The 20875-nt window shown below is 50.5% G+C and overlaps 6 protein-coding genes across 6 annotated transcripts; 2 read left to right on the forward strand and 4 right to left on the reverse strand.

The window, feature by feature from the left end:
- Window positions 1-1855: 1855 nt before the first annotated feature.
- Window positions 1856-5089, reverse strand: TRIREDRAFT_51650 (uncharacterized protein). The gene is made up of 5 exons (XM_006968606.1): window positions 4854-5089; window positions 4653-4779; window positions 3425-4580; window positions 2888-3368; window positions 1856-2826 (listed from the first exon to the last, which is right to left on the reverse strand). The coding sequence occupies exons 1-5, from the start codon at window positions 4942-4944 to the stop codon at window positions 2021-2023; spliced, it is 2661 nt and encodes an 886-aa protein (XP_006968668.1). The 5' UTR covers window positions 4945-5089; the 3' UTR covers window positions 1856-2020.
- A 3277-nt stretch (window positions 5090-8366) lies between these two features.
- TRIREDRAFT_68401 (uncharacterized protein) lies at window positions 8367-9830 on the reverse strand (the record flags this gene model as incomplete). The annotated part of the gene is made up of 8 exons (XM_006968607.1): window positions 8367-8591; window positions 8653-8683; window positions 8738-8827; window positions 8885-9044; window positions 9155-9322; window positions 9379-9397; window positions 9452-9578; window positions 9637-9830. 8 exons carry the CDS (start codon window positions 9828-9830, stop codon window positions 8367-8369), a joined length of 1014 nt encoding a protein of 337 aa, XP_006968669.1.
- Window positions 9831-11950: 2120 nt separating this feature from the next.
- On the reverse strand, window positions 11951-13404 carry TRIREDRAFT_123639 (glycoside hydrolase family 64; the record flags this gene model as incomplete). Its single annotated transcript, XM_006968608.1, has 1 exon — window positions 11951-13404. One exon carries the CDS (start codon window positions 13402-13404, stop codon window positions 12055-12057), a length of 1350 nt encoding a protein of 449 aa, XP_006968670.1. The 3' UTR covers window positions 11951-12054.
- Window positions 13405-16421: 3017 nt separating this feature from the next.
- Window positions 16422-17512, forward strand: TRIREDRAFT_111108 (uncharacterized protein; the record flags this gene model as incomplete). The annotated part of the gene is made up of 4 exons (XM_006968546.1): window positions 16422-16435; window positions 16773-17143; window positions 17220-17236; window positions 17477-17512. The coding sequence occupies 4 exons, from the start codon at window positions 16422-16424 to the stop codon at window positions 17510-17512; spliced, it is 438 nt and encodes a 145-aa protein (XP_006968608.1).
- A 361-nt stretch (window positions 17513-17873) lies between these two features.
- Window positions 17874-18443, reverse strand: TRIREDRAFT_111109 (uncharacterized protein; the record flags this gene model as incomplete). Its single annotated transcript, XM_006968609.1, has 3 exons — window positions 17874-17960; window positions 18035-18198; window positions 18272-18443. The coding sequence occupies 3 exons, from the start codon at window positions 18441-18443 to the stop codon at window positions 17874-17876; spliced, it is 423 nt and encodes a 140-aa protein (XP_006968671.1).
- A 459-nt stretch (window positions 18444-18902) lies between these two features.
- TRIREDRAFT_111110 (uncharacterized protein) lies at window positions 18903-19700 on the forward strand (the record flags this gene model as incomplete). Its single annotated transcript, XM_006968547.1, has 1 exon — window positions 18903-19700. The coding sequence occupies one exon, from the start codon at window positions 18903-18905 to the stop codon at window positions 19698-19700; it is 798 nt and encodes a 265-aa protein (XP_006968609.1).
- Between the last annotated feature and the right edge of the window lie 1175 nt (window positions 19701-20875).

A 20875-nucleotide genomic window follows, 5' to 3' on the forward strand; every position in this document is an offset into this window, starting at 1 on the left:
AAGAAGCGAAGCTGGGGGGAGTAAAGCAAGGATCGATCGGTATGAGGTCAGCCGCCTTCGACCAGCTATTGACTCGGCGCAAAAAAATTACAAGGAAGAAGAAGCCAACAAGAGCAAGCCGAAGAGCCAAAAGGCGCGAGAGATGCAGGGAGGAACCTCGAAGTGTTGGAGTGACAAGGAATACGATCACAGGCAGAAGGCAGAAGGCAGAAGAAAGACGCCCAAAGCGGTGGGCTGGACCCCGGCTTTAGCGCTGGCCGAGAGCAGCAATGCTTCCTTCCCAGTCAGTACCTTACTGTCAGTTGTCAACAGCAGCAGAGGAAGGCGCGGCACACGGGCGACTGACAGATCCGGGCTCAGGCTGTCAACAAGGGGGCGGCAGGAGCCAGTCGGACCCGATGGCGAGGGAAAGAGCTAGCATGTGCAGCTGCAGCCGGCCGCTGTTGCCGTGCTTTGTGGGCTGCGGGTTGGACCTGCGCAAGGCTTTAGCCGCTGGCAATCAAGGCAGGTGCGGTGCTGGTGCTGTCCTTTGATGTTAGTATGTATGTACCTTCTTTGATGATTCACAGACATGGTGCTGCCAATGCTAGTTCATAAGACTTTCTGCCACGATATATTCTACAGCATTCTAATACATACCTTACCATTATACTCATTCCTATAACCTAATGCTATTCAAGACATTATTATCGACTCCGTCACTAATACTGTACGATATCAGAAATAGCTGACCACCACAACGCTCACAGCTACCTGCATTTCCACATCACTTATCCTCTCCTCCCCCCACTTCTCCATTTGTTGTCAATCAGTTCAACCGCTGTTGCACGGAGCAACCAAAGCTTGGCCCTCTTTCCGCTGCCCCAGTTTGGTTTAGACCCCTCTAGCGGCTCCAGGTCCCAAATTGGCATCTGACCATTTGTGGCAGTATTCAGTTATTTTTGCCTGCAGGTGCTGAAAAGAACATGAACATGCTATTACCTATCCTGCCTTGAGTTGAGCAATGGTAAGCTGATAAGATGTTGTTACTAGGTGCTTCTGTTATGACTGCAGGGAACTGTGAACAGGAAATGGAATCGAGAAGACAATGTGCTGCGTCTCACAGAGGTCACTGCTGTTTACCCTCTCGTCAGCCCAGTTCGTCTCCCGAACTGCCTTCTTGGGCAACCCTCACCCCAGCCACCTATCAAAGAAAAAACAAGCACATGTGACGCACCGAGGGGCTGGGCAAAGCACGATCACCTCAACGAATCAGCGTGTTTTACTCACCAAGCCCGTCCAGCCACAATCTTTGGGAAACAACAGATGTTGTGCAGCCCAGATCGATGCCATTGGACATGTCCATTTCAATACGACGCCCATCTTTTTACGGTGTAATAGTACATGTTGAACTTCCACTTGAAAGAGGCAAGACTTGTTGTTGTATGTAATTCAGGCTTATCGTGTACTATCATCTTCAACGCGTGCTGACGGGCATCTTCTCCATCCATCGCCTCAGCCCCCACCGCTGGGAAATGACGAGAGCCTAGAAGCGCCGTTCGCCGTCAACTAGCAGGGAAGAGGCGGCAGAGGAAATGGACATGCCGGTTGTACATATCATTTATCGGGCAGTATTGCCTATTGTTACTAGTATTCGCTTTTTGTAAGAGTCAAAACGAGCATTCAGTGCACATAGACGGCATTCGCGATTATTCTCTCTATTCTAGACGATATTGACCTGAATCGAAAACCGCAAGATGCTGTAGCCTGCGTGTTCTGGCCCTCTTGATATCACAATACAAACTCGTCTACTACCTTATTCTCGAATTGCTGCCTCATGTCGTCGTCTTACACTGATATCATGCTAAAACTTATCCTTAAGACATTACAACCTCTTCTTTCTGTCTTTTTGTTACTTCTCTTTCCTTTGAACTCGACGCAACAACGAATCTTCATGCAGAATAAAAAACAGGGCCAACGCAGAACGCAGGCAGAATGCAAAAGCCGGTAGGGGTATCAGGTAAAGTATTAGACCGCCTTATCAATAATGAATCTTCTCTTCCCAGATCGGCGGTCGAGCGCCCTCAGCATCCCACTTGATATGGTTCTTCTCGTCAAGCTCCGCACCCTCGTCGGTAATGGGAATCACCTTGCTCGTCGCAGCAACCTCGTGCTTGGACAAACCAGCCGGGTCCGCGGGGATCCAAAGAATGGGCGTCTTGCTCGCGACGGATGGTGGCAGATACGCCTCGGCCTCAATCTCTTCAGCATACTGCGTCGGCTGGGCAAGGTGCTCCTCAGTGAGGAACAGTTGGCGCAGGGTGTGGTAATCCGCGTAGATCCAGGGCTTGAGGAACCTGAGGATGAAGTTGCCCCGCTTGGCAGATGCCCTGGGCGCAAAGTTGGGGACGGATCCCTTGCCATTGGTATCGTCGTGCGATGCATTGTTCGAAGCCAAGCCCTCCTCCACGCTGGTGCCAGTCTTGCCGGCGGTGCGCTGCTCAAGAGCTTCCTCTTCCGCCTGGAGTGTCCGTGGCAGGCCAAAGAGGAGGGGATCAAGCGTTCTGGACAGGGTGATGTGGTACAGAATGGTGAAGACGAGGAAGATGGCCATGAGGACGGCAGGTCCAGCGGCCTTGGAAACGGAAAACAGACCGACCATGCAGATTTCAGCCAGGTAGATACCGGCAAACAGCTGCTTGAGGGCACGAGGATAGATCAAGCCGTGCGTATCGATGCGAGTCTCCGTGACGAAGAGGACGTTGTAGCGATAGGCGAGGTAGAACAAGCCCATACTAATAGTTGACCAGAACAGAATCAGGGGAGCAATGACTGAATATGTGATGCCTGTGACGACTGTTAGCGTATATTTCTAGTGTAGAGGCAGCCAGGGGTTGTGATGACATACTGATGACTGCAATGTTGGTGTAGACAGGGAGAAGGCTGCCCCAAGAAAGAGCGCTGAGGCTGGTCCACTTCTTGTACATGGCTCGGGGCGTCTTGGCCAACAGCTTGTACAGCAGGGTAAAGACGAAGAATCCGACGACCTGAGTGACGACGCTGGTGGCAATGGTAAGGCCCTGGACGATGAAGTACGAGATGTAAAAGTTTGACGCAGTCGGGAGGGCTGAAGAGAGGATGTTGAAGACTTGTCCCGGCTGCTGGGCGATCTGGACAAGGGCAGTCGAGGCGGCGTTGGTCAAGGTTTGGATCAGGAACACTTGAATGAGCTGGAAGAAGAAGTAGGAACTTTGGGTAAAGAGCTCGACGCGGGACTGGGACACCTCGCCAGCCAGTCGAGCGCAGAGGCGCATGATGACGGGGACCAGCGACATGAGGACGGACAAGGCAACTGCTGGCAGAAGGCCTGAAATAACGCCGAGAATGGGCTGTTCTGGATTAGCATACACCGTACAAAGTAAAACGGGACGGAGACAGTACTCACCTTGGGGATATCACCGATCCAGGTCAGACCAGGAATACTCTTGAGCGTGTTCACCTGGGCAATCAAGCCGACAATACCAACGGGAATGGCCCAGAAGATGATGAGCGCCGCAATGAAGCCATATACTATGTAATGGCGGATAATGACTTGCCACCAAGGGAGGGCCAAGTTCTTCCAGATGACCTCACCAGGCTGGACGCCGATGGCCTTGGGATCCATGTGCAGGGCTTCGTGGTGGGTTACGGACTGGTAGGCGAACTGGGCTTCGCCCTGGGTTTCGAACTCGACAAAGACGGCGCGGACCTTCTCGTAGTTGCCAGACCTCCAGTCAGCCTGAGCCTTGTCAACCTCGGGAATCAGTCGCTGCAGCTCAGAGCGGCCCCATTCGATGGTGTCGACCTTTTTGCCAACGAGGCCCAGGGGACCGAGGCGGTGGTGAGGGCGCTTCTTATCCGGGATCCAGCGCGAAGCAATGTTGCCCGTCTCGATATCGCCATCTTGGGTGTTGGCGGAGGCGGGGCCTTCGGGCTGAACCTCTCCCTTCTTCTGAGCCTTGGTACGAGCCTTGTTGACGAGCTTCAGGAGACTGATCTCGCCCTTTTCCAGCTTCATGGCGGCTTCATCTCGCTTCTCCACCAGGTCGTCGAGCTCGTCCGTCTTGCCGCAGACCCAGACCCTCTTGACTCCGCTGAACATGCCTCGGATACGCTCCTCATTGTTGTACTCATCCGGAACCGACGTGAACAGAACGGTGCGGGCAGAGATACGTTTGGCGTTGTGAGGGTTGATGTGATGTGCCTGGCGCAAATTGATGTAGAAGATGCACTCGCGTGTAATCATGTACATGAGGAAGCCATAGACAGCCCAGCCGACAAAGGTGTGGGCGTAGAGATAGTCCTTGTGAATGTTGATGTCGATATCGCTGTAGGACAGGATCTCGAGCTGGGACAGGTGCTTGCCTCCGGTGGCATTGATGGGGAACAGGATGGGCCAGGTGATGAGCAAGCTGACGAGGCAGACGATGAAGCAGATGCGCAAGAATCGAAGGAAGAGGTAGGCATCGAGACTCTGGTGGGTGAGAACGTAGGCGTCGGGGATCTTCCAGAAGGCAGCGAACCAGGTCAGCCAGTTGCTTGGCACACTTGGCGTTCGCTCACTATGGGTCGTCACCGTCAGTTCTGGATCAGGCAATAGAAAGCTTTTGAGCATGGAGAGAAGCAATACTTACTCTTCGCGTATAGACCCTAGATATGTACGTGGTGCATAGAAGCGCCGCTGGGACCTCCTCAAGAATAAGAAGATGATGATGTAGATGCTCGATACTACTAGTACGGGTATGAGAGTATCAACCATGCCTGCAGCAAAGCACAACGTCAGTCAGCCATCCAAGAGAAAGTCTCATCGATTCTATAGCGAAAGCACAACTCACCCCATGCCGACTGTGGCTGGGTTTCCCGCGCCGAGCCCTGGTTCTCATCGGGAGCCAAGTTCTTGTTGAGCCAACTGATAAAGTTGCCCATCTTGACGGCGTCGTGCTCGCAGCCGATGCCGCGCGCGTCAGGCGATGCTCGAGGCCGTTACGAGAGATGGATGGCCGTTCCGGGTATATCGTTGCGTCGTCCGTAATGAGTGAATGGAGTAAACGAGCGACTCGGAATAGAGGGCTGGCTGCGCAGTTTGAAGTGAACGCTCTAAAGACGTGGATTGAAGAGATGCAAAAAGCAGGGGTTTTGTGAGATTTGATAGAGGTCTGCCAAGGTGGAGGGAGGAAGATGAGCGAGACAAGAGGCAGGCCCGTCTAATAACGCCAGCCGAGAGCACTAGAGCGCTTGTCTCGTGCCCGTGCTCTGTGAATCAATGCTAGTCGCAGAATTGATCAACAATCGATCTGTCGATGGCGACACAGATGGGACAGGGAAGGCGAGTTCCGAGCAGCCAGCTGAAGCTGAGCGGCAGTGGGTGCCGGATCTGAATCGTCAAGTATAAACGCGTATCTCCTCGTCGAAGAAATGCCACGAGGAATGCGCCCCCCTTGATTAGCACCAGGTACTAGTAGTAGGATTTCTACCTCTCTTTGTCGTCTCGTCTAGCCTAGAGGTAGCTCGTATGTCTCTCTTACTCTTCTCCCGCTCTTTTGACTTGACGTTTGATTGTTTCCTATCAACCCCCCCAGAGCTGAGCTGGGCCCGGTGATGAGCTGGCCGTGCTACTAATAAGACACTGTCTCAGCCCGGCAAGGACCCGGCTGCGGCGCCAATCTGCTGATCTAGCCTATGTGGGCTCTCCCTCGCAGAAGCTTGGAAGAGAGGGTTGGGCGTTTTGGATGGTCTGGAAACCTGCGTGCTTGTCCAGCTGCGATTGGATCTCGTGCGTATGTGGCTTGGGCGGTTAATGAGCGGACTTGGCCGTGCCAGACGACCGGAAGGGCGAGAACAAAGAAGTCGATAATAGCGAGGGACAAGAAAACGGAGGAGAAGCACAATGCAAGGTCGAAACAAGCTGAAAATTGAAGAGAACTCCGAGACTAGCTGCGACTATCATTCATTGCCTGCAACGTCGATATGCAATTATTCGCTTGCAATTGAAGGCCTTGCGCCTCCCCTACATACTCACTGGTGCACCACAAGACCCTTTTCCCCGGTAATTTGAGCAGAATTTTCTTCTCGTCCTTTGCGGCTCGGCCCTCTCTCGTCTTTCTTTGCAGGTCCTCCCTGCCTGTGCACCGAGTTTCAACTCGCAATCTCATTTCCCACGAGGGAGGGTCACCGTTCGATAAACTCAATGGGGACGTGGCTTGTGGATTCAGCGCCGCCCCCCTGCTCGGCTGCCCTCTCTGCTTGTTGATTAGCTTGTCTTTGTGTTGGAAAAAACTTGGCTTGCAGCTCACTCACTCTACTAGTACTGCTCTTCTCCTCTCTCTCTATGATCCCTGCTCAGCTGTATCTTATGTGGGCCAAAGGGAACGGCGCCAGTCACACGCAGGCGTGGGTGACAAGCAGCTGTTTTGTGTCTTTACTCAATTTCAATCTCGTCATACTACCCCTTGGCTGTCCCAAAACTTGGTTTTGCAGCCGGGTCTAGACTCGGTGCTGGCCACGCGGTTCAGTCTGGTTTGAGCTGCGTAGTGTGTGGATGATGCCGACCGTTCTTTGGCTTCGGAGCCTGATTGAACTTCATGTCGTCTTGATGAGAATATCGGGCTCATTCTGGCTCAGCGGGATGCGCTTCCAGGGGCAATGGTTTAGGCACCTACCTACCTTGTAGTTTCGGCGCATTGTGAAGTCGTTGTGGCGTCAAGTTTTGTCAAGACTCGCCTGATTTCCCCCACGGGCATCATGAGCACGGCCACAGAAGATGAATGCCCCTAGGATCTGTGGCCCAAGGAGTATCAGAAGTTGTTCGTACACTTCCACTGTGCATTCTACCGAGGAGCCATCCCTGCCATGCTCGACTTGTCTGTATCTGTTCCGTTGTTGGCAGTTGTATATGCTTCAAGGGAGTCTTGTGAGAGCACAGAAACGGAAACATGCATTCTCGTTAATTTCACATCCGCTTGGGATCATATCAGAGCGGTGCAGGTACGGCCGGGTCTTCGTTCGCCTAAGCCCAAGGTTGCAGCCGCTGTGCTGCGACCATCCGCGAATCTGTCTCACTCAAGATGCATATGCTGCTGGATGCATCGAGGTTCGACTTCAAGGCGGCCTCCTACCCGTCAGCTCTTCTCCGGGTTGCCCCTCGAATTCACATGTTCTTGGTTCGCTATGAGCAGCAGGGTATTCTGCCCTCTCCCCACGATTCATGACAAGTCTGCGAATCATGGCCCTTGAGTGACCCCAGCTTCCCCCGACTGGAAAATCGAGATGATCGCCGTTGAAGCTGGCTGGTACTGTACGCATACCGTGTGGGTGGTGCCACACTCCAGCTGTCCTGCGTCATCAGCTTCTCACCACTCGATGACATAGTCCGCCATTGTTTTCTCAGGAGATTGCCGGACAAAATTCGGCACTCTGGGCGGCTTCTATTGTTAACCCAACTCGGCTGAAACAATCACGCGATGTGAGGATTTGTCAACTCAAAATATAGGGTAGCATAGACCAAACTTGACGAGCCTTCATGGCCCCTCAACTACAGTCAACCTATCTGAAAAGCCTCGATCGTCTGACCTCTTGAATTCATTACAAGACCAAGGTTATGAGGCATTGCACACGAGAGTTGCTTTAATCTAGAAAGTTGATGTCGCTTCTAGCTACTATGTCTTTGACGCACTAGATTTACCCCAAATATTTGACAGATGTCGAGCAGGCCTTCCATTTGAGGTATTCTGCCATATCTGGACGTGAACGTTTTCCTACTGCAAAGTGTATATCAAGGACCATGGACCATTTCAGATATCGTAAATACATCCAGATTGGGCGGCCGTGGGCAGAATCCCGACATATAGCGTCAATAGCACCCATGATATAAAGGCTCGGAAGCTGTTTGCGTTACGCATAGCGCATAGTGGAAGGGGAGAGGTGGAAGGAGAATTGCTACGAAGAACGAGAGCTACACATCATGGAGCAGGCCGAGGCTGACTTGTGGCACGAGGGTTCATATCTAGAAAGCATGACTTGGCATTGTATGAACTATCTCCTGATTCGTTATCGCACCTCAGAAGCTACATGTATCTCATACGGCCAGTTTGATACCTCTCTGATATTGTGTCTTGCGCCGTGATGTAATGTTGACAACTTTCCCAACGATGAGACATCCCAAGTCAGATTGAACGGTGTTCTTCTATTGCTGATATGGCAATGAGGAGAATTGGGAGCTAAGCGGAAGGAAGCGTCAAGATTCGAGTTTTGCGGACTTCCTCGCCAGATGTTCCAAAATATCGACCAGAGCGGAAACTGTGAAGCCGTTAACACATATCAATCATGGGGTTTCTGGGCCACGGATTCTCTTACCTCCAGTGAAGATTGCCAAGACCCACGTTACGACAAACAACCAGATATCTGCGCACCTCTTGGTCGATTCCTGCCCCCCAAACTGGTAGCTCATCCATTGCGTTGTACCAACTCTCATAGCAAGCGTCGAGCATTCTGCCTATTTTGTCCATTGCCTCCTGATCGGAGAGGTTCTGTGCCTTGAGTATTGTGACTAGATTGTTCCCTGCATCATTGAGCTCCTGGGAGAGGTTAGTAGCATGTCTCAAGAGCATGGAGAACCTTGTGGGAGACACATACCACTTCTTTCTTGTATGATAAGATGTCATTTGAGCTGAGAATTGGTTATTGAAAAGCCATCATCGGTGATTATGTGATATTGACTTACAGAATCACGAGATCTACAATCGTTCGAGTGCACAACTGCAGTGCCGGGTGATCCATCTGAGCTTGGGAAAGCTTGATGTTCTCTGCATATCTATGAGAGACAAAATGTTAGGGATTGTATATCTCAAGGGACGAAAAGAAGACTTACTCAACCAGTCGAATAGCCAATATAACACCGATCGTTTCCCTTCGGTAACTCATGTATTCATCCACGCTTGCGGAGGCAGCAGAACCAAGCTTTGTTCGCTGAGTTTGATAGATCAACCCCTCGACGTATTTCTTATGGGCATCTTTCCAACGTTCGCGTACTTCTGCTGACTAGTTAGGGCTTTTTCTTGATCCTGGGATGAGGTGTTTGATTTGTTTTACCTGGTGTGGCACCCTGTGATGCTGTGGTTAGCTGTGAACAATCAGATACGCAGAGGTCTACATACCGCCTTTATTCTGTCCCAAATAGACTGAAAAGCATATATGAGTGGCTTGTCGGTCTGAGCAAGAGTTGGCTTGTCATCCAGGATGGCGAGTATGGAATCAATCTCTGCCTGCGCCGCAGCTGGATCGTTTGCTAGATGTCCTTCATCGAATTCTATTCAACGAACGTGAGCTGTCTTCTCACCATATTCTGAGATCAGAGTGACTTACGATCATCAAAATAGAATATCTAGGAACATTCGTTAGACAATGAGCGATATCAATAGTAGGCAGTACAACTTACCCAATTTGCCCAGTCGACAGCTGTGCGGAACCTGTCCTTGTCTGCTGAAGGGGCCCATACAGCAGCTGCGAATCCAAAGTCGGTCTTGTTGAAAGTCGCCTCTGCTTTCCCTTTCAACTGCAACAAACTAATTCATGTCAGCCAAGCTGGCACCGGAAGAGGTTGGGCGTTTCCGTCAAAGTTACCTTTTGAACCACGCATCTGCTTCGGCCTTGACATCTTTGTAATGAGGATTGATGGTGGGCTCAACAGCCATGATCGAGGAGAACAAATCCGGAATCACGACCTGGAGTTGCCTGTCTGCTTGCTTTGGTGATTGTAACTTGACTGTAGGTGCGTCTAGCCGCAAGGTAGGCTCCAGAACTGTTAGAGTAGACATCGTAACACAATTGCTGCACTGTAGGCTGCGTGTTCGTCAACACAATAAGCTTAAATCTTTCTTGTTGGTCGTCTTTATGATACATCATCTATGTTGGCTCGGGCTCTGACGACTTAAGTAGATATCAAAACAATGACAAAACATTCCCAGACCCAGCAGCGAGCAATCTTAGGGGTAGAAGCTCGTAGAACAGAAGAGGCCCCTTCGCTTCTGCTGATGCCCTGCCATGTTGCTCTTCCCAGTCCTCCATCCTCGCAAGAGTAAGATATCAGACGGATCTTCTCCGTATCTGCCCCGGCAATGCCATATATCCTGGGCTGTATCGCAGATCTTCTGCTGATTTCGAAGGCGGCATCGTACTCGTTATTTGGCTGTATACGGATCTGGTTGTCGGACGTTTTGCGTAGCAGCTACGGTTACCTATATCCGACATGTGTAATACTCTTGGCTTATCTGCTGCGGGCTGCGGACCGAAGTGAACTTCTCCTGTTGCTTCTTTGGGAAGTTGCTGGTTTTCCTGGGACGTCTTGACAACCCCGGACAGTCCAATCTCACTGCCTTTTTCAGACGCGGCACTTGAATTAACCCCCTGTAAGACAGATGAGAACATTTTACATCCTCTATACGCCGCCGTATCCCGGGTTTCGGTCTCCATCTTCCGCCACGTCACATTGCTATCAAAGACGATGTCGTCGCTTTGTTTGATGACAAGGGAACAGAAATATGACGGTGTAGGGGTAAAAATCCTTCAGCAGCGATCGGATCGCAACCGAGGCGCACAGCCTCGAACTGTCGGCTTGACGGATGACAGCGGCACTTGATGACCGGGGAAACATTACCGATCATACGCGGCAAGTGAGTGGGAGGGATCATCCACTTACATACATACAGAAGTAGGTGTGGACTTGACTTGTCATTTTCCAACTGCCGGGCCGAAGTAATCCTGGATTTCCCCTTGAGATGACGGATATAGCCATTTTAGCGACCTGTGCTTCAAACGACACAGGCATACCTGAGTACCAACAATATCTATCATCTTTCATCGGGGACACGGAAAGACGCATGGTGTTTACTATACGACTGTTGTGCTCTCTGAGTCTCTGCATCTACTTCATATCGAAGATGCTACCTGACACATCGTCCGCAGCAAGCCTACTCCAGCAGAGTGCTCTTGGCAGGATTCTGCCCATACATCTACTGTCAGCAAGTTGCGATAGAGCTTCATCCCGTTGGGCACGGAGTACACCTCGGCAAACCTGGAGCATGGGCTGCCCGTGTTGTATTTTCGCTTACTATCGAGAAAGTTCCAAAGGTTTGCTAGACCTTCCTTGCCTGTCGAGGCGCTTAGAGAATGCCCACAATGCTCTGGGCTCATGGACCCTGGATACTCGAGTCTCCACTGACATGGCATCGAAATGTCAAAAGGCCTTTCAGTCTAGGTAGGTTCTATAGTACATATACACCCTACAAGCATCACAAAGGTTAGCTCGGTACGGATCAACAAAAGTCGCCACAGGTAGAGCAACCTGTAGAGCAGTCGATCGTAGTATGGGCAAGTAGGTTGCAAGACACTAAACCCTGGTATTTCTCGTACCTCACGATGTGCAGAGCTAACCTTTGTGATGCTGGTAGGGTGTATACTATTAGTACTCCTATAGACCCTGAGCATGGTTATCCCTTTCCTTACCAGGTTGCATTTCTAATGCTGTCACTTAGTGGACCAAGATGGTGATCATCTTCCTCTTATACACCCCCTGTCCGGGTCGTCAGTGCCGAAACGCGCGCTCCCCTGCATTCTGGGTTTACGTCATTTCGCTTGCGCGATGGGCTTTGATATCACTTAAGAGCACCTATTGCACCCAAGTTGACACTGGAGTGGTTATTCTTTTGTAATGGAAGGCACAGTACTGAGCTGGGAGTGAAGATTCCGACCTGTCAGCGGATACTGCGAATCGCAATCACCTTGATGTTCATAACAATGGTGAAGACACTTGAAGAGGCACTGAGGAGATCATTGACAATTTCAAAATAGCATCATTCATGTTCTCATATGGCCTGATAGCTTGCAGCACAAATGCCTTCTTCGGCCCAAGGTTCTATGTACAATTTGAAAGGATATACCCAGGGCTAACCAGCACCTCAACCTCCCCAAAATGACCATATGAAGCGTTGCCGTAATATTCGACAACCAAATCTCGCAACGGCCTGCTACTTGCTAGGACAATCAAGGAGGAGGCGCGCCGATGTAGACCGTGAGCTTCTCAGGAGTCCCCGTAGCCAAAGTTCCCGAAGCGTTCTCCTTGTCATTAGGATTGACATCATCATAGGGGAATGCATAACCACGCCCATCAACCTCGTAGTGGTGAACCAGACGGCTGTAGTGGTTGGCAGGGTTGGTCTTGTAGTACTTGGATCGGCTTACTCCAGGCTGAACGTCGCCGCCGGGAATCAGCAGGGTAGCTCGAACAAAGGCAGCACACAGGCGCGGAACAACGGCCTTGTGAAGCTCATTGTCCCCAGCCTTGATGGCAAACGGCCCGCTGTTGCAACCCCAGATGTCATTGGCACTTGGCTTGCTGTAGCTGCGGTTGTCGCCATCGCACTGGAGCTTGCCGTCCTTGACCTTGCACTCGACCTTGCCGGCAGAGGATTGCGTGTTGATGGTGAGAGTGTTGCTGGAATAGTGGTCCCAGACTTTGTCGACATAAGACTTCCAGTAATTCTTGAAGCCGTTCTTGTCGATGTCGCTGTAGTCGCCTGGTGCCAGGGCGCGGAGAAGTCTTCCCTCGGAGTTCCTGATGCACAGATTGGCCCAGGGGAAGCCGTCTTTGGCCGTCTGTTTAGCCAAGTCTTTGCAAATCTCACCGAGTGCGTAGGAGTGAAGACCTCTGGTAACCTGGGTGCTTCCATCCGTGGAGCTCAAGCTCATGCTGAGGATCATGCCAACAAAGTCGACGTAGCTGATGTTCGCCCAGACAGCCTTTCCTTCGGTATAGGAAAGCTCGACGAAGCCCCAGTTGATACCCGCGCTGGGGTCCTTGAGGTTTGCCGGAGAAGGCTGTACCAAGCCGTCGCCAGTAGGGATCTTGACGATGAAGAAGGGGAGAGTGCCTTCGGCGAAGTAGATGCGAGCAGACGTGATGACAATGGGGACAGTTACTGTGAGGGACTTGCCCTTTGCAGGCAGAGAGATCTTGATCTCGTCGCTGACGGGGACGGGGATCTCGGAGCCTCCGGAGCTGGGATACAAGAGGCTGCCATCGCCCTTGACGAAGACGACCCTGTTCTCAGAGTCGAGACCAGCAATGTACGCATTGACGTGACCGCCGCCGAAGCTGTTGACGAGTTTGATCGGGAGATGCCCAGACTTGGGATTGGCCTGGTTGGCGAATTTGTTGGGGCCGGTTGTTGCTGGGCTGTGGTATGTGCCGTTGAGGATGTTGTTCCCCGTGACGGAGATGTCGTCGATGCCTCCGGGGCTGGCGACGGAGAAGGGGGTTGCAACTCTTGTGATGAGAGAGGGGGCTGCCGATACTGCGCCCATGAGGGCAGTGAGGAGAGTGAAAGTACGCATGATGCTGTATGCGTACTTTCAGCAAAGAGGAAATCGTAGTGCGAGCAGGCAAATCCTTCAGGTAGAAGCAGACGGTCGCCTCTATTAGTCTCGAGGATCTACTCTGTTGCTGAGACTTTCCATCGATAATTCATGTCTGGAAGTCCTCTATATATAAGCGTCTTCATAACACAATGCGGGTTCAGGCTCTTGAGGTTGAGTCTTGCTCAATCTCGACATCTCGAGCCAGATATCGGACCGAACTTTGAAGCACGGGGATGGTGAGCTCCGCAGTGCCGCGCATTGTCCCCGGGGAGGATCCTGCAACAGAACCACTCATATTGTTGGGCTTCCATCTTTTAGTTGCTGGCCCGTGTTCTCTTCTGCTGCCTAAGGTGTGTCCAAGGCCGAGTTGAAGCAACTAATCACTCGGTGAGATGTCGCAATATGTGTTATCTCGAAGTGAATCTCGTGATCTATTCCTGTTCAGAACTGTCCACCTTCTGGCCGAGAAGCAATGGTCATAATCAGGGGCATCAAGTTACACGGCATACAGACCAACAAACTTCCGGACCGAGGCCTTTCAAATTACTGCACTCCCAACGGTTCGATTGATCAATACTGTTCCATCAGACACATTTCGGCAGTTGATAGTGCCCAGTTTCATGTTAAGCATATTCTTTGCTTAACGCCACTGCCTCTACAAGATACCCTACAAGAGATGCTCCTTCGGTTGAAGTCGGAGATTTGAGGTTATTCTTCTGGCCATCGGTGAAGTTGTGCCTCCGCACCAACGACCAACACTCCCAGCTAAATCAGGCACAAGACGCTGCACCCCACACTTTTGACCAAGGCATTATGCACAACAGCCATTGACGAGGTTATTGCTGCAACGTGACAGGTTGAGGAGGCGGGGAATCGGTCCATTAGTCGAAGAAACCCCCCACGGAGGATGAGACGAACGATCCTGGCTCCCGTCCTGTCCATACAAGCACATTCTAGAAGCTGATATATATAGACACGGGGGCCTAGTATAGCTGCTGCAGCGTAAGAAAGTACAACAATTCAATACATGCGAGTCTAAGGTTACAGGGGTGACTCAAGGATGGTAATATGGACGTTTGATCTAGTGCTGGATAAACTGAATCACCAGTCAGTTCATGACACGCTTGCAGACTGGCTTCGGGCAGACCATAGCCGTTGGACTCCTCATTTCCAGGATCATAGTCGGCACCGTTGTCTACAGCGGGGCTTTCAGGATGCATGCAGGTGTTGCGATATTGCAAAGCTTCAACAACAGACACGAAAGACGATCGTCATTGGCTACCAATGGATGCACGTGGTGAGTGCAGCCAGAGAAACATTTCCCAATCTCAAAGCCAACACGTAATTATAGCCAGATGTGCTTGTTACTATGGTGTATGTTATCTAACTCTAGGAGACATATGCCAACAATGACTCTTGATTCTCCCCCTTACTTTCGAGTACGACTCCACTCCAGAAGAGCAAGTTTGGGCAGACCTGGGGAAGTGGATTCAAACAATACCCACTGAGGAGACATTGAAGAGTCGCATTATGATTAGCAAGAATCCGTGCCACAGGTCCGTGAGGCCTGCAGCTGATGGCGCGATGATCTTCTTGTCACCTCTCATAAACCACAGGGTCAAAATACCTCACCCAGCACCGCCCGTGCGCAATCCGTGCCCCCTTATAGTTGCGAGTGCAGAATATGCCATCTACACGTGATAGACCGAGTTCTTGATACCTATAGAGTAATGCAGTAGCGAACATTCAGCTCGAAGAGGCTTCAATAACAGAAGTAATGTCTTATTCTTCAGTGCAAAAGCACATAAACGTTCTTGTGGAGGTAAAGGTCTGGTCCAGCTAAGGTGTATACAATTGTGCACGATATCTTGACCCCCGTTCAGCTGAATAGGAAAGTAGCCGACTTAGATCACAGCTGTAGTGGAGAGAGCACAGGGGCGGCGACAAATGAACCGTTATGTCCTTGGTCCATCATCTGAACTAAACCAGAGCTTGACCAACATGTGTTCAGTGCATTGACCATTGGCCGGGGCAAAAGTGATACTGAATGCGAATTGAAGGGTGAGGTCTGATATTGGCCACACATTGCAAAGGCCCATGTTATCTATGTGTATCTGCAGAGATCAGCGCGTGTAATAAGTGGTGCACTTTCTAGATAAGGATGGAAGCCTGACCTATTGATATAGATGAGATAACTGTCTTAGTTCGGAGTGATTCATATGCTTCCGCTGCCATGCCAGAGCACTAGCAATAAATACAGCAGAGGGGACCAATCTCGGCGACAGTGGGGTTTGCAATGAAATCCCAGTGCTCGACAATGCAGCTTCCCTTCTTTCAATGGGCATCGATGATTGTGATGGGAGAGTTGTAACCTCATGATGGTTCACGACGGCACTGTTGTTGGCAAAGATCTGGTGAACAACGGCCGTACCGGTCTTTGAGTTGTTGGAGTGGGCAGCAATGGCGGTGCCTCGGCCCTGTTGGATGAAAAGACCATGTTGGATGTAGTCGGTCCAGACATGTTTGTTCAATTTTTTGAGGATATCCATCACGAGGAAGAACTCCATTGCCAGATTCATAGACAATTCTCCCCTGTCCTTCGGGAGTGGAAGGTTGAAGTGGACAGACAAGAGGAGTTGTTTGACGGGCTTTGGCCGAGGGGAAGACAGATGGAACGGAAGCGGTGAGGATACTGAGGAGAAGGAGAAGCTTCCTCTTGCACTTTGTCAGATGAAAAACCTGGAGTCGGTTGCGGAATGCTGAAAACTGCAACGCATTGGAGTTTATTTGCAACAAAGGGAGATAGCTGCAAACTTTGCAATGGCATTGCAGAATGTGGAGGGAGACCTACGACCGATCTGCCTGTCGAAATAACATAGAAAACCCATGAAGCTCAGCGAATTGGAATTTTGGAGATACTATCGGACACAGAGAGAAGTACGACTGACACTCCGGTCGGCCTCTTCGCCCTGAAAACCCCTTCAAGAAGCACGATGCCTGTCGGATTGTTAGTATCTTCCCGATATGTAGCAAGTGTGCTGGCGCCGATACCGACTTGCTGATAGGGTGAGCTTTCGGAACTCTTTGGAGTGCCGAGCACCGACATAAGGCCTGTGATTCCCATCATGTATGGGCCTCATGCGATTATCAATTACACGGAAGATCAGCCTAACTCCGTAGCTTTTGATACTCTCCAACGAAAAGATTCGGTAGATGTTCACGGCTATGTTTATAATGTGCCGTCTAGGCCAGTATATAAATGGTGCTGGAGGCATGGAATACTAGATATGCCCTGGAATCTGCCAAATAGCTTTCAGCCCATCAAATCCCTATTTCATTTCTAGTAAGCGTTCCCATTACAATCACACGATTTCTTGTGCAGATTGCTTCAGGGGAACTATCCACGAGGGAACTCCAAGAGGCAAAGAGGAGACATTGCATCATGTCCTCACATATATCGCCGCCCCCGAGACGCACTCGAGCAAACTCACGGGACAACCAGCAGAAGAGGGCGGCAGCACATCTCTATTCGATGCTCACTTCGTGGCGCACCCAGACGGCCTTAAGGTACCGGATGACTTGTGTGTCGCAGCCAGCCGGTTCAGAGTCCCCGTCAGCCTTGCAGTTGGAGACCCTGACATGGTGTTGTCCAAGGCAAATATTGACAGCATTGAACGCGGACTGCGGAAAGCTTTTGAAGGAGAGACGGATAATAGTAAGACTTGTCTATCACAGTATTGTAAGGCTAACAGAATGTAGCTATATAGCAGGCTCTACTTTTCACTTAATAGACGCGACAATAAGAATAGTAATTTGCTAAAAGGCTGGACAAACAGGCTAATTTCTGTCTCTGTCTCTCGCTTGCTTGCACCCTATCGCGGCTATATCTGCCCAGGCGGCTCTTCACATGCGCAGCAACTGCAAGGCTCTGCCTATCTAATGCTAATATCATCTCACTATCATACATGTGTCAACCTCCACATCCATATCCATGACCACTCATCTCGTTTTCATACAGTTAGCTTACGCTTTGTGCTCATGAATATAGCTAGTCGTCCTCATTCATCAGCAAACCGAACTGTGAAGAGACTCTACTATCTCGGCCTGGGATTGTCGGCCGCCTTGATACGCGCGAAATACAGCTGTTGAGGCTTCTGCGGATTACCGTCTGACAGGACTGAAGCCATGACACCATGTGAATGCCTATTGACCAGCGATTGTTGCTTGGTTTTACGAGCTTCGAGTAAATGGACTTTTGACTTTATCCTCTCTCTGTCTAACTTAGTTTGGGAGTCTTGATCTAAGATCTCTGCAACTTGCTGGGTATCTACGAGTATTTACTCGACCGGCCCCTGAGCTAGGCAAGGGGATAACGGCATTGTCATGGAAGATTTCTCGGGACGGCCCCGAGACGACCTTATAGGTAATCGCCTTCCAGGAGCTCTTTAGACACAGTTGAGAAGCATAACGGTCTTATGTGGCGCTGTTACGCAAGCCTGACGAAGCGCGTCCGAGCACGACACTCTTTGGCCCTGCCGAGAGGAGCACAAGTGATTTCACTGCGATTTCTTATCAATTTACAAGACATGCCGAATTGTCGACTTACAAATATATATGCGCAAGGGATCGGTTCGCTCACTCGTATCTGCTCGTGACTATTTATCTGGAGATCCATGATGGATTCCCAGATCTGGTGTGGTTCATCTTGCATGTAAAAGCCCCGCGCGGGCCGCAGTGGGCCGAGTATCGCAGGGGGGTTTGCTTGTGATGCTATTCAGGGCACATAGCTTGCATTGTTCTTAATCAGTCGATGCTTCGGCTCGGTCTTGTTTCAAACACTTACTCTGGTCGTTTGACATGATTCTTATAGAGCTTAGAACTGTAGTATACTCTCCATCTCGCTCATACACGGGAACTCCCCGGTAGTTGTGATGGCCATCTTCGGCACTCGGGACTCCACAAGCCCTAGCGTAGGTAGCTGACGACCTCGGATCTCGATGCCGAGAGCGGTACATCATTGGCTGGTTGTTGAAGGGCGTGACGGATGAGAGCCTGGGACGAGGTATGACGCGCCCAGACTTCAAGTCCCTGAAAGAGCATGCTTGTGCCTACATTTCAGCAGGTACTGGGCGCTCTTACAAGAGGGCTGCTGTTGTCGACTCAACCGAGATTTCGGATAAACATTACCTCTAAACCTTTCGTGATTTATGCTTTAGCACGAGGCCAAAGACGGGTAGATTGGAGTACCAATCAGCTACCCGTCTCCCTTGGGCATTGGTTGGGTATACACACATTCAACGGTGTATTTAAGGGCAGATCCATTGTTTCAGTAGGTAGATGGATTGTAACAACGGTCAACATTCCTTGGCCCGTAGCTGTCGCAGATTCTCCCGGCTTGACGCCCACAGCCTCTTCCTTCATCTGACGCGTTTGCATCAACCTCCTCTACATCGACCATATTCATCCCAGCCAACATGGGCGATAACAGCACATCTGATATTGGCGACGCGGCCTTGTACCACCTGGAGAGGTTCAAAAGAAGCCTCGACGCCCTCGACGGCAAACCAACGTGGGACCTCGCGGACACGGCCGACTTTGATTGCATGCACTATCTCGGTGACGTTGCTCTGGAGAAGGCTGCCAAGGCATTGGATCTGAAGCCTGGTCAAACTGTTGTCGACATTGGATCGGGCTTCAGTGCCACCGGTCGCTACTTGAGCAAGCACTACGGTGTCGACGTCACAGGAATCGAGCTCCAGCCCGAAATCCACGAACTCGCCGAGCTGATTACTGCACGAAACGGTCTCTCCGAGCACGTCCGATCGGTCAACGCCGATTTCACGACACTCACTCTCGATGCTCCGGTGGACCACATCATCTCGTTCTTGTGCATTCTGCACATTGCCGATAGAGATACCTTGTTCAAAAAGGCCGCCAGTGCCCTCAAGCCGGGAGGCAAGATGTACATTGAGGATTACTTCGCCCGGACAACGCTCAGCAAAGACGTCCGCGATACATTGCGCAACATCGCGTCCTGCCCATACCTCCCGAACCGCGATCAGTACATCGCAGACCTGGCAAAGGCAGGGTTTAAGAACATTCAGTTTGAGGATATGACGGAGGAGTGGGCCAAGTTTGTGCATGAGCGGGCAGTGAGCAACAGGCAAGGGGGGACTACCGCGGCACCGCTTACTTTGTTTTACGATACTATTGATGCATTGTTTGCTGGTGGCGAGTTGGGTGGTGTGCGCATTACCGCCACCAAGGCATAAGCATCTTTCTCTTTGGTCAGATTATAATAATTACGAGGAATTCTATTTATCTAGACTGGTCAAGCTCTAGCATTGAAATTACTTACCGAGACCCCAGGTTTAAGTTTCTGAAGGCTTGTCTAGCCGTGCTGGATGAGAGGTCGAAAGCGATGGCATCACGACACTACGAACTTGTTCCCATCATCTAGTATTCTAAGTGCCCTGGGGGTAGAATCTTTATGCATGTGCTCTTCTCCTATAACCGCATGCTTCAGTATAATAGAAGCTAATGTCATATCATTTAGTAAGCTAATATAGTATAAGAAGAGAAGATGGACAAAAAGGAGAAAGAGTAAGAAGTAAGAGAAAAAGAGAAAGAGGAGAAAGCTGCGCTAGCCTTATTACAGGCCATAGCCTTATTATAGCCTGATTATAGATAGACAACTTATTACTAGCAGCGCCATGCCGTTATTGCCTTCATTATTACTGCGGAGGGCGAGGGCAGTATTGTTTATGTCGCCAGGGAGCGCGTTTCCGGGAACAGATCGGTCGCCCAAGAACGAGGGCCCAGGGACGGGCGTGTTAATCAGCTCTGGGGTCTATAGTGCTTTGAAGGCGGCCTTGGAAAGGAATTTGCCCGTGACGGGATCTCGAGGACGGGTGTTGTTAAGGTTCCTCTTCTTCGGCATGAACGAACGGCTCGTCTTCGTCTTGGTAGTAACTGCCGCTACGTCCTACGCTCTCCTCACTCTACAGCTGCTACTGCCTTAAGGCTAAGGATAGAATAGCAGTAGCAGCAGCAGCAGTAGTAGAAGTAGTAGCAGTAGTAGCAGGGCCTTATCTAATTTTTCATAAGTTCTTATTTACAGCTATTAATCTGTATTAGCCCTTCCATGTTAGTATTAAACCTCTATTATGTCTTCTACATTATATACCTCCTTACTAGTGTTAACTGCCAGTGTTAACTCCTAGGCCTTAAACAGGGTACTCAACAGCTGCAATAAGACTCTAAACCCGCTAACCAAAGCCCTATGAAGAAGAGATTCAAGTAGCTGAACTCGAAGATGAATGAAACCCTGGAGCAGTAGGCTTATCTTAGACTGGGCCAGAAGTGATATGTGTGTCCTGCGGTCTCTTCAAGAAAGCTCAATCCGGTTTCCGTAGGTGACCTGCGATTATGGATGGCTTATGTTGGC

Source organism: Trichoderma reesei, assembly GCF_000167675.1.
Source record: "Trichoderma reesei QM6a unplaced genomic scaffold TRIREscaffold_24, whole genome shotgun sequence".
Lineage (NCBI taxonomy): Eukaryota > Fungi > Ascomycota > Sordariomycetes > Hypocreales > Hypocreaceae > Trichoderma > Trichoderma reesei.